Genomic DNA, 13573 nt, shown 5'->3' on the forward strand with positions numbered 1-13573 from the left:
GAGTTTTTTAGTCTTGGCCTTTGGCTCAGCTTGGACAGCAGCTTCAAGGGAGTGTACAGGTGGGACTCCTGCTACTCCACACTCCGTGGGTAATCTGGGCCACTATAAATCGTGGTGGAGAGCCAAGGAGAGTAGCCGAAAAAAAAGGTCTACCATTTTGTTTTGTGTATAAACCAGGCCTGGAAGGAACTGCCACTTCCACGGAGGTGCTTGCTTCTGCGCATGCCTATGCCATCTTTTTCTTTTTTAAAAAAATTATATTTATTGGGTTTTATAAGCCTATATCATAATTCTTCTCCTCCCCCCCCCCAAAAAAAAAGGTCTACCATTTTGTTTTGTGTATAAACCAGGCCTGGAAGGAACTGCCACTTCCACGGAGGTGCTTGCTTCTGCGCATGCCTATGCCATCTTTTTCTTTTTTAAAAAAATTATATTTATTGGGTTTTATAAGCCTATATCATACACATGATCATCAACACAATTACATATATACCTAAACCTTGTACAACACTTATTTTCCACAACAACACAGAATAACATTTCTAACATACCTTCAATAAGGATTCCCCCCCCCCATTTTCTCCAATCTGTGTTGACTGAAAGACTTTATATTTTTAACCCCTTTTGAAGATTATTAGCTATTTGCTCATAACTAACTTGAAATTTCTGGCACATCTTCATATATGTACAATTCTGATTCTAATCCCAACTCCTATGTCTTGCTTATTCTGTGCATTCAATATACGGTTTAAATTCATAATCAGTTTTTATCTCTTTTTCCCTTTTCCCCTTTTTAACTTTATGACTTTTAATATTCTATTAACATTCTGTTGAAACCTTTATCTCTACTTTCCCTCTCAGCATTAGTCTACTATTTTCTTTTAAATGTAACTTTCCCGTTAGGTTTCCTCAAGATCTTTCATTTACAGGCTGCCGGGCCTTCCCCCATCTTAATTCAGTCTATACCTGACCCAAATCCATCATACTATACACTATTACCAGAGACAATTTTAAACCTACTTACAACCTATCCAATCCTTCTAATCAGTGTCAGAATCAATTTCCAATCACATTTTTTTGATATCTTTAAACACAATCCAGTATCCTCTAACCCTATAATATTCCTCCTAATCCCCACAAAATTACAACAAAAGTTAAACCTGTACATTTTATACTCATAAAATAATAATTTACTAAATCAAATTAACCTTCTACTTCCCCTTAACATCTTCCATTCTAACAGCCACATATTCAAACCTCTCCATTAAAGTAACATTTTCCCCCAATAATTTACCATTTCATTATTCTTAAATTTAAATAATTTCATTCTTTTTAAATATAATAAATAAACTTTACAACATTTTAAATATTTCATTTTATACCAATTCATTAATAAACTTTATACTTATTTTGACTTACAAATCAACATTAAAATTAATTTTCAGCCATCATCATCCAATATATTTAAACATTTTACCCCTCAACCTTGATATTTCCCTCACCTTTTGTCTTAAAACACACCTCCTGATCACCATTATTTTCCCCGAAAAATAGCCATACAAATACATAGATTCCTAGTTAAGTAGGTTTAAATACACATACACATACATATATTCATATACAAATAAATTTCAGGTCAGAATTCCAATTAATCATATATCCGAAAAAAGTCAATGTTCCCATCATCACATCTCTTATTTTTTCTCTTGAACATTTGCAGCCTACATTTTTTTCTCAACATATCAACCTGCCTGCGTTCTTTAAATGTTCCTTGTCTTCCATGCCTCTTCTCTCTGACTTTCAATCCTTCCATTTTCCAAAGTCTGTTACCACTTTTAAACTTCCACGCCCATCGCTTCCTTCTTTTGATCTTTTTACGTCTTTCACATCCAGTTCTTAAAACTTTTCCCTTTTCTTTTGGCAAACCCAATTTACCATCAGACATTTTCCTTTTGGGTTCCACTATTTCCCGTAGCAGGTCTTGCGATTTTACACAGTCATCCAGATTAACTTCCTTAACATAGTCCTTGTTTTCTATTCGGCTCTCCTCTGGTGTCTCCTTTACAATAATTTGTCCTTGCTTTTCCTTTTCCTCTACTTCTAGTTGTGGATTACATTTCTTTCTTATTTCTGCAAATGCTTCTTCACATCCTCGTATCACCGCCTCTTTCACAGCTTTAATAACCTGCTCCATGGTCATCTCTCCAACTTCCATGTCCTCGTCAGTTTCCACGTCATTTCTCCCAATAGACTCCATTTCTGTCCCCCTCTTTCAGGCTCCAGTCACACTACTATCTTGCTACAGTCCCTTTAATCACCTATTATCCTCATTTTAGCTCTTTACCAAATCCGACTCAAAAGACAAAGCTCCAACACTCGTTTTTCTCTTCCCCCAGCAGAATATCAACCTTTAATCAAGTCCCGAATGCTCCCGGCCGCTTTACTTCACCTATTTGGACGCCGATGTTTTGGGGATATTTCGCCTCTCCACTTTCTTTTCAAACAGTTAAATTTCTTCTCTCCAAATTTCAGTCAAAAAGTCTTTCTTCCCTCCGTGTTGCTGTGGTTATTTTTCACTTTAGTTATTCTTCGCAAAGTTAAAAGTCCGGATGGCCGCGTCTATGCAGAACATGGCGGCCATGTTCTGCTCTGGCTAACGCTCCTGCGTCGGGGCAGTTCCTGGGCACCCCCCCGCATTGCCGATTACGGGGGGGCAGAAAAAAAGCCCCATGCTCCAGCCAGCCCTCCAAGCCGGTTGGTCGGGTGTTCCCGTCGACCGGGAGCCCCAAAAACAGAGCAAAAGCGGCCGGGCGGCTCAGCGCACACTGAGACCCGCCCGTCATCGCGCCGTACCCGGAAGTTTTCGAACTCTCGCCTATGCCATCTTAAGAAACGAAAAAGAAGTGTGCTTTGCCCCTTCAGAACTATTGTTTCATTAATAGGCATGTTAACAGTGCAGCCCTAAGCAGAAGGACACCTTTCTAAATCCGTTGAAATCAATGCGCTTAGGAGGGTATAATTTGGTTTAGTATGGCTTAGATGGTTAACTAAAAGTTTCCTCTGTCGGGGGAAGGCCCTAAATGTTGGTAGTCTACACTAGGGCACGCTGACCTGGATGTTCCAGGCTAGATCTCCCTTGGTTAATACTTGTATGGGAGACCACCAAGGACCACTGAGGAAGTCCTGGGTCACTACCTCTTGCCTTGAAATGCTACAGGGTTGCCATAAGTCAGCTGTGGCTTGACAGCACTTTACACGTAACATACGAGGGTAGTGAAAGCTTCCACCCTGGAGTGGAGGTGTGTTGTGCATGTAGTGATCTGGAAGACAGTGTTGTGTGTGTTGTCCACAAGCACCTATTCCTTCCCACTGGCACCAGCTTACAGTGCTGACTGCCAAGATCTGAGGCAAGCAGTGCCTGGGATCGTGTCCTTCGTAGAAGAAGAGGGAGGGAAGCATCTGGAGTGAGTTTCAGCACTCGGGTCCTCCTGCCACGTACCTGGTAGCTCCTGGGTGCTAGCAGGGAGTGGCGCAGAGCACGGGCAGCAGAAGTCAGGCTTACTCCTCTAGTAAATCTGTCCAGCAAGCGGTGCTCCTCCCTCACGGATGCTTTAAAACAGAAATGCTGCTTAATGTTTCACCCTGTCCTTCTGAAACGTTGCTTTTCTTAATTAGGCTCTCTCGGCAGAGAACTGTGTGATGCAGGAGTGGCCCATTAAGGATTGGTCTGTCAGCCCTGACCTGGATCGCTCAGCCAAGCCCGATCTCGTCAGATCTCAGAAGCTAAGCAGGGCTGACCCTGGCGAGTAATTCGAAGGGAGCCCTCCAAGGCCTACCAGGGCTCGGGACACAGAGGCAGGCTATCGAGCCACCTCCCTGGAAAAACATCCAATCCCCCAATAGGGGTCACCAGAAGTCTCCATGACTTCCAGGCATGCATGCACAGACACACACACACACAAAACACCCACTGAAAAGAAAGAATAGGTCTATCAGGCTTTTGTTTTTTCTCCTCTCACTCTCTGCATTTGTCTCCTTAATCTGACATGTGTTGCAGGCATCGTTGCCAGCCTTGTGAAATTTGTTCTCAACCTTAACCTGAAGCCAGAAGGCACCAATTTACAGCAATGTCATTGGCATCAACCGGAGGTGTTGTATCTGTAATACAGAGCAGAAGTGAAGATTCCCAGCTATCTCCCCCCCCCCCCGGTTCGGACTTGGCTTCAAGCTGTTTTGGCTTCAGTTTATTTTTCTAATGTGTTATATCCACGTCCCCTTAAAGCTTGTGATAGGATTTAATTGCACCTCAAGTCCTTCAGACTTCAAAGATGAAGAGTACTTTGCTTCTGTGTTGCTTTTGTTGTCGTCCTCTTCAGTTCAGCAAATGCCACTCCTGAATTTGAAGGCCGTGGCGGAGAGGAGCTCGGCACAGAGATCGCAAACACCCTCTACAGAATATTTAACAATGAAAGCAGCATAGACCTGAAGTTGCTTTGTATTAATCCCAGAGAGAACTGTTGGGTGCTTTACGTAGATGTCTTGGTAAGTAAAACAACTCTTAATTTAATTAAACTTCGGAGCTTCAAAGAATTCTTCAAGGTATTGACTGGCGGACTATTAATACGCTTGCTTCCATAAGAATCAGAGCACAGTCTCAGTGTCAATCATTTGCTGGACATCATTCATACTGGGTTATGACCAGGGCTTTTTTTGTAGAAAAACCTCAGCCTCATTAGCATAATAGGCCACACCCAACAGCAGAAACCCATTAGCATATTAGGCCACAACTCTGACAGCACATCTCATTAGCATATTAGGCCACACCCCACATGTTACCAGAAGTGTGGTCATCAAACCACACCCACCTTTTGCTTCTTCTTTTGTTTACTTTGTTGTCAAAACCCTGGGCTTTTTTTGTAGCAGGAACTTCTTTGCATGTTAGGCCACACACCCCTAATGTAGCCAATCCTAATGAGTGTCTGCTGTTAGGTGTGGCCTATTATGCTAATAAGTTCCTGCTGGGCATGGCCAACTCAGGAGCCAGCCGGAACTCCGTTCCCGTGCGTTCCTGCCCAAAACGTAGCCCTGGTTATGACTCTGTCCACTTGCATCTAGTCTCCTTTTAGATCAGAGGTCCCCAGTGTGGCGCCCTTGGGGGCCCTGGTGCCTGTCAGCTGTGGGTGGGGCCAGGTGGGGTTTTGCCAGCAAGGCTTCTGATCAGCCACTGTTGATTTGGCAGCAGGTGCCAAAGGATCTTTGCTGTGCAACTGAAAGTAAGCTGTGGCAGCGATTTTGGGGCTGTCTCCGCCTCATGCAGCAGCCATTGTACGACAGCCATTTTGTGCCAGAATTCCAAAGGTGCCCACAGGCTCGAGAAGTTTAGGGACCCCTTATTTAGATTGTGAGTCTACGGAGTTCTGGGTTCCGTCTTGGATCTGATAAACTGTTTGCACAGGGCTCCTTATACTGGATGCATAATTGATGGGGTCCAGACTCATTTTCCTAATGGCCAGATGGAACTTTTCTGCCTCCCCCTTTTCACTGATCTTCACAAAGTACTGTTCCTGGAGGATAGGGGGCCCCAGGAACAGTATGTGGGGTGTGTGCAGAAGGAAGGTGGAATCAGTGGAAATTGCAGATTTAGGATGGATCCAACCCAATATTATGTACTCCAAAAGACATCTACAGAGGTGATAAAAGGTAGCCAGATCTTAAGGGCAGGCACCTAGATTTAGATTAGTCTTCTACCTATCGGCTGATGGTGGCTTTCTTGGAACTCAGGGTATCATGCATGGGAAGTTACCCCATTTGACCCTTACAACAATGCTGTGAGGTAGGTGAAGCTAAGAGAGTGTGATTGATACAAAGTCATGGCTTCACGGTGAACGAGGATCTGACCTCTGGTCTCCTCAGTCCAAATCCAACACACTAACTACTACACCAAGTTACTTGAGCCTTTTAATTATTCCATATATGAGCAAGACCATTTCTTTTCCTTGCTACTAGTTTTATATTACTGATAATAACTACAGACAAGCCAAGGACCTGTGAGGAATTGTGGGGGTCGGGGCGGGGGAATAAACAATTTAGAAATTAATCACATACAAGTTTTCCCATCTAGGATTCTTGCAGCTTTTGGGGGATTACCTGTCATCAACTGTTTCTTTTAGTCGACTGTCACTTGCGCTTAACGTTCCCAAGGCATGCTGCATTGCGAGTAGCCTCGTACTTATTTAGGGAAGGGAGTCTTTTGGTTAGTTTTACAAAGCCACATTATTGTTGCTGTTTATATTATTGTTATTGATACTATTGTTGTGAATATGCTGCTATGAATATTATTGTTACACATTATTGTTATTATGAAGATTATTATTAATATCTGTGTCATACTCACTGTGTAGAATTTCCTGCTTTTCTGTGGGCAACCTGGTTTTATTGCTTCTGGCTTAGCATGAGCCCCCAGTTTACTATGGGATGTAGGTATGAAAGCAATAACTGTGATGTTGCATATACTGTTGAGAATTGCTTTCCACCATTGGTGAAATGACTGTGATCTAGTATGTATGTATGTATAAAAAGTATGCCCTTTGTCTTGCAGCCATTTTAGCATAGCTGAAATCTGGAGATTAGCTTGAATCAGCAGAATTCAAGGAACCAAAGATCAACCTTGCTGGATAAGACCAGTGATCCATCTAGTGTAGCACAGTGGCCAACTATATGTCCCCAGAAGGTCTACAAGCAGGGCTCTCAGAGGCCTCTCTCTATAGTTACCCCCTCCCAGCACTGTTAGTCAGAGGTTTACTGATTCTGAACATGGAAGTCCCATTTAGTCATGTTGGCTAATAGCCAAAGACAACCTAAACATTGCTGAAACATGAGAAAACTGACAAAATACAACAGTTAAGAGCTTGAGGTGCAAGCCAAGAAACCTGCCAGCTCTCACCGGCCATGTACCTTAGCCAGTCGTCGGCTTTGATACCCATAATATTGAAATATCCCAGCCTTATTTTTCAGGGATGTCTTGAGGATTGTTGAGTAAATGTATATAAAACTGTCAAATCACTTTGAAATAGCACTATGTAAATATTAAGTATTATTATGCCCTGACCTGAATAGCCTATATTAGCCCGTTCTTGTCATATCTCAGAAGCTAAGCAGGGTCAGCCCTGGTTATTACTTGGATGGGTGACCACCGAAGAAGCCCAGGGTCTGATTCACAGAGGCAGGCAATGGCGAACTATCTCTGTCTCTTGCCTTGAAAACCCTAAGGGGGTCACCATAAGCTGGCTGTCACTGGACGGCACTTTCCGCCACCACCATTATTATTAAAGTAGTGAATCATCAAAAGCAGTTTTATAACACAATTCTCCTGATACTTTTGATGACAGACAGTGCTATCTTTGTTTTTAAAGCCTCTGTCATCACAAGTGTAACCTTTCATGATATAAATCATCAAAAGCAGTTTTATAGCACAATTCTCCTGATACTTTGGATGACAGTGCTATCTTTGTTTTTAAAGCATCTGTCATCACAAGTGTAACCTTTCATGATCTAAAGCAGCGAACTATCTCTGTCTCTTGCCTTGAAAACCCTAAGGGGGTCACCATAAGCTGGCTGTCACTGGACGGCACTTTCCGCCACCACCATTATTATTAAAGTAGTGAATCATCAAAAGCAGTTTTATAACACAATTCTCCTGATACTTTTGATGACAGACAGTGCTATCTTTGTTTTTAAAGCCTCTGTCATCACAAGTGTAACCTTTCATGATCTAAAGCACTGGTTCCCAAAGTGGGCAATACCACCCCCCCGGGGGGGGGGAGCGCTGGAACGATCCAGGTGCACATCCACAAACTGCATCTTTTTGTCCAGTTCTTGAAGGTAGATTTCCAGGGGGGCGCTGAGTAATTTTTTTTCTGAAAAGGGGGTAGTAGGCGAAATAAGTCTGGGAACCTCTGATCTAAAGGTTTGTTTTCCAGAAGATTGTTTCGGGAGAAGTAGCCCCAAGATCCGATGTCCAGTGGTTCTAGGAATGTTACAACTGAAGGACTGTTTCTGTCAGACTCACATCCTCTCCGGTTTATTTCAGTTACTGGAGTGCGGTGGCAACTTGTTCGATGCTATCTCTGTTGCAGTCAAAGCCGCGCTGTTTAATACCAGGTAACTTGCCAGTTTCAAGATCTAAGCCTTGCTTTGAACTGAGGACATAAAATTTCCCTCGGCAGGTATTTTCTTCGACTGAGGCTTGAAAGGCTCATGACGTCTGTAACACGTGTGGTGCCGTGCTCACATTTCTCTCACAAAAGTAAAAGTCAGCTCTAAATTCTGTGAAGGATTTAAGGAGGCACCTCCCTCCCTGGCTGGGCCCAAGTGAATTGGACTGTTCTCAAAACAAAGGAACTGAACTTATGCTTCCTCAAGAGCTCAATCTTAGTGCCGTTTGGATCTTTTAACAGTCTTAGTTTATCACCTGTAGTCTGTGGTGCAGAGAACCTTGGCTCAGAAGCCACAAGTGTTCACTGCTGTGTCGTAACCAATATTTCTCAAACTTAATCAATATTTCTCAAACTTTTCATCCTTGGCTTGGGGCCAGCTTCGCTTTCAAGCTCATCTCCCAGAGAAGTTGAAGTGGTCCATGTGCATGTGAACCAGCCCTCTGTATTTTAAAACAATTGCTTTTAACAAGCTACAAAGGACAGTTTGCAGTTATTAATTCACTGTAAAAGATATATCCAGGATTACCATTTTCACCAAGTGGTGTGCCCAAATGTAATATAAAGAGCATTCAGAGCACTTTTGCATACATCATTCTGCAATCCTTCCAATCTGGGTTAGGTCAGAATAATCATAACCATATGACAGCTGGTAGGTCAAAAGTGATTGACTTGTTTAATACCATTCAGTTTCTGGCAGAGGTGAGATTTGAACCAGGAACTTCATGACTTGTAGCTCAGTCCCTTATGCTGCAGATTCTGAAAACACTTTTCTGTGAGCCAGCCCCACTGAACAACACAGGATTTACTGCTGAATTGACTTGTTCAGGATTGTTCCCTTGGCTGTTATATTGTACCTTCAATACAGTAGTATGTTAGCCATTTTCCCTATATATACAGACTGGGTTGGTCAGTTTCATTATTTCTGCTATATTCCAGATGAATCTGGGCCAGTTGTCTATGGAGGGGGATTCTGAATGCAGTCATTGTCTCCATTTGAGAAAGATGCGTATAGAGGGATTAACAATGCAGTTCTGAATCCAAGGAAGTCAGTGGGTTTAAAGGGGGAATAACTGTTTAGGTTTTTTACTGTAACACAGGGAAGCCATGACTCTCAGTTTATGCCTCCACAACTCTGCATTAGAGGTGCTATAATTTTATTGAGCTTCCCAGCACTGCCAAATAACCTAGTTGAAAACATCTTGTCTTGCGTCTGCTTTCCACTGTATTATATAAAACTTACATTGCACATTGGCAGACAGTTTTTATGAAAGCCATACAAAACAGTTCTAGGCTGTTTATTTGAAAAGCCTTCAGCTTTGGAATGAGCCTGATCTATGCTTGGAATGTGCCTCTTTTTATTCTCTACTGGTGGGGATGCTGTTTTAAATTACTTCCTGATACAGCCTCATTTTAGAAGTTTAGATAAGGGAAGAAAATTTCACCCAAAGGTTTTGTAAAACAACTTTTTATTAGAAAATGAACCATGCCTTTCTTGTTTTTTTATTTTTTATTTTTTTACATCAGACTGCTAACCAACAAAAACAAAGAAATCTTTAGATCTGGCCAGCTAGAAATACACTGCTATTCTTGAATAATAAACTGGACATTGCATAGACTGCATGACTGCGAGTTACTTAAAAGATTGTAGGGAATTCTCATAGATGCAATGTTAAAAAAAAAATCCTTTGTGCCAAGCCCAAAAAACACTTTTAAAAGTATGAGGAATTGGCTTCAGAGATTATTTTACTGTTGCCACAATTTATAGCAAAGTCCATATAAACTAACTCAGATTGTTCCAAGATGGGTAGCCATTGTTAGTCTGTCTGTAGCAGTAGAAAAGAGCAAGAGTCCAGTTGCACCTTCAAGACTAACAAAATTTGTGGCAGGATATGAGCTTTCGTGAGTAACAGCTCTCTTTAGAGCCGTGACTCACAAAAGCTCACCCCCTGCCACAAATTTTGTTAGTCTTATAATTAACATGCCAGTGATTTGATGCCATCGTCTTTTGAGCTGCAAGCAGCCAATGTTATGTGGGCAGAGTAGGGACAGGGCTGTTCCTGTACTTTTCTATTGCTTCTTTGGTGTAAACTGGCTGGCCCCTGTGTGAATAACAAATGCAGCACAGTGGGACCACTTGCAGAAGTTTACGAGTCTCAGCATTGGTGGTGGTGGGGGCTTCCCAGGCATGTGGAAAGGAAAGACTTTGTCAATTAATCCAAAGGGGAAAAGTCCCTATGAAATTAATTGTCAGGAGGAGGACCGAAAATGTGCTGGGAGGCCCTGAACATTGAGAGCAGCTGAGAATCCATGAAAAGAAGAAGAAAAATGAGGGGAGAAGGAACTTGCTAAAGCCCGTTTGAGCTTATAGAAGCCTGGAAGGAGGTCTGGGGGAGATCGCTTTCCAAAATCCCCTCCCCAGTGCTGATTCCATGTGAGCCCCCCAACGTTTCTCTCCTGTATGTCTTTGAATTGTGACAAAGTATACTCTTAGTTGTTCAGGTGCACTATAACAAGATTTATGTAGGAAATTTCTGGGGATTTTGAAATCCACCCAGAATTTCCAAAATAGAAAGCTTGTTTGTTTGTTTTTAAGTGGGTGAAATAAAATTCTCATTTTAATTCTATAATACATGTAGGCTTTATAGGATTTGGGGCAATTCCCCATGATGAAATGTTTGGGAATGGCACCTTATTAGACATTTCCTTCTGTTTCTATTAGGATACCCAAAGTGCGTGTTTTGGAGGAAGAAGGAGGACGGGAAATCGAACTTTCTGATGATCCCTTTGACTGTATTCGACTTAATGTAGATAACGTACCCTGCATCGTCACACTAAGCAAAGTAAGCCTTCAGCAGTGTTCTGGCCTCAGTCTGTGTCCTTCTGTCATTTTCATCCCATGCTTCCTCCCAGGAGCTCTAAGGCAATGCAGATGATTTCCCCCCCCCCTTCCCAGCCTGATCCTCATAACAACCCTACGAAGTGGCTTAGGCTTCTAGAGTGCAGCTGGCCCAGGGTCACTCAGAGTGGAGTCCCGTTTGAACCCACGTCTTCCCAGTTGTAGTCTTTGCACTCTGACCCCCTAGACAACTCTCTCGATTGCTCACGGCCTCTCCTGGATGCTTGTATTAGTCTAAAGGGTTTGATACAAAAAGGCTAAGCTGCTGTTATTTTATGAGTCATCTCAACCTTGGAAAGCTCTTGTGTGCATATGAGAGGCTCATTGTTTTTTATGTTGCCAGTTACTTTCAGGCAGTCAATGGCAAACCAATTCTGAATGCCTCTTGCCTCGAAAACCCCATGGGGGGTTGCCATAAGTCAGTTGTGACTGGAGAGCACTCTCCGTGCTACCGCCACCGCCAGTTTCAAGTGTTGGAGAGTAGTGCTTTTGCTTTAAAAAACAAACAAACTCGCTTCCTCCGTTGTAGAAATAAGACTTTGCCCATTAACACCTCTTTGTGAAGTGTCTGAATACTATATACCTGTAGTTTGAATAGCTTGGGGGGGGGATTTTTCCCATCCTGAAAACATGAGGTACTGTGAAACCTCTTGCTTGTGAATACTTCCTTCCATCTCAGTGAGTCTTTTGTGAATGAGTGGCTTGAAAATTTTGGAGGAGAACTCCTTCCCGTATTCTGTTTTTTCCTTCCATTTATGCCAGGTTGTGTGTGTGTGTGTGTGTGTGTGTGTGTGTGTGTGTGTGTGTATAAAAATACTGGGCTTGCTTTTTCCTGATCTCCTAAGAAAGCTTGAGCAGAGCTTTACTTTGGAGAAGTTATCCTCTAAATGTTTTGCCAGGGCGATGTTATCCTGACTTCCGTGCAGGCTGGAGGATTCTGTCAGGTACTGGATTTTTAAAATGTCCGAATGACATCTAAAGCAGCTTTAAGGGACCGTTGCTTCCAGTCATGCATTAATTCCCTCAGTGGTTCTTCTGCCTGGAGACACATACAAGTGAAAGCTGGTCTATAAAACAGCACATCCCATAATAAAACTATCACTGGACTGCAGGGAGAAGACTCATTCACTGAATGCTCCAAAAGGCTAAGCTGCTGTTATTTTATGAGTCATCTCAACCTTGGAAAGCTCTCGTGTGCATATGAGAGGCTCATTGTTTTTCATTGTTGCCAGTTACTCTCAGGCAGTCAGTGGCAAACCAACTCTGAACGCCTCTTGCCTCGAAAACCCTCATGGGGGTTGCCATAAGTCAGTTGTGACTGGAGAGCACTCTCCGTGCTACCGCCACCGCCAGTTTCAAGTGTTGGAGAGTAGTGCTTTTGCTTTAAAAAACAAACAAACTCTCTTCCTCTGTTGTAGAAATAAGACTTTGCCCATTAACACCTCTTTGTGAAGTGTCTGAATACTATTTACCTGTAGTTTGAATAGCTTGGGGGGGGGGTTCCCATCCTGAAAACATGAGGTACTGTGAAACCTCTTGCTTGTGAATACTTCCTTCCATCTCAGTGAGTCTTTTGTGAATGAGTGGCTTGAAAATTTTGGAGGAGAACTCCTTCCCGTATTCTGTTTTTTCCTCCCATTTATGCCAGGTTGTATGTATATTGCTTTTTATATATATTTAAAAAATACTGGGCTTGCTTTTTCCTGATCACCTAAGAAAGCTTGAGCAGAGCTTTACTTTGGAGAAGTTATCCTCTAAATGACATCTAAAGCAGCTTTAAGGGACCGTTGCTTCCAGTCATGCATTAATTCCCTCAGTGGTTCTTCTGCCTGAAGTCACATACAAGTGAAAGCTGGTCTATAAAATGGCACACCCCATAATAAAACTATCACTGGACTGCAGGGAGAAGACTCATTCACTGAATGCTCCACCATATAGAAATTCCTGGCAAACAGAAAACTATTTGGCGTTCTAGCCCAGGCTTTTCCATGATATGCAACCTTTCTGTTTGCAGGGGTATGCGTGGACGTCCATGCTTTCCCCCCACCTCTGTAGCCTGATGTGGTACAATCCAAGAACAGTTTGCAAATGGGTCAGACAGAATGTAATCCTGTAAACATCAGCTTCATATGTTGCTTGCTTCCTCAATAACCTAACTCACCAATGGCTGACGGAACAAACAACATAGTGATTGCAACATACTATGTCTAAGGCTGACTGAGATTCAAGAGATCTCAGTGAGTGTTGTATAGTGGTTAGAGTGTCAGACTAGGATCTGGAAAGCCCACGGTTCAAATCTCCACTTTGCTGTGGCCGACCTTGAGCCAGTCACACACTCCAGTTTGGTGTAGTGGTGAAGTGCGCGGACTCTAATCTGGGAGAACCGGGTTTGATTCCCCACTCCTCCACTTGCACCTGGCTGGATGACCTTGGGCAAGCCATAGTTATGATAAGAGCTGTT

General features: G+C 42.7%; 1 protein-coding gene across 1 annotated transcript in view; it reads left to right on the forward strand.

Moving 5' to 3' along the window:
• EXOSC7 (exosome component 7) overlaps positions 1-13573 on the forward strand; it is a 26226-nt gene that overhangs the window by 8515 nt on the left and 4138 nt on the right. The window contains exons 4-6 of the mRNA XM_015416394.1: positions 4377-4542; positions 8090-8160; positions 10936-11056. Coding sequence (XP_015271880.1) covers positions 4377-4542; positions 8090-8160; positions 10936-11056 — 358 coding nt within the window. The remainder of the gene's footprint in view (positions 1-4376; positions 4543-8089; positions 8161-10935; positions 11057-13573) is intronic.

Source organism: Gekko japonicus, unplaced genomic scaffold, assembly GCF_001447785.1.
Source record: "Gekko japonicus isolate JY-2015 unplaced genomic scaffold, Gekko_japonicus_V1.1 scaffold1504, whole genome shotgun sequence".
NCBI lineage: Eukaryota > Metazoa > Chordata > Lepidosauria > Squamata > Gekkonidae > Gekko > Gekko japonicus.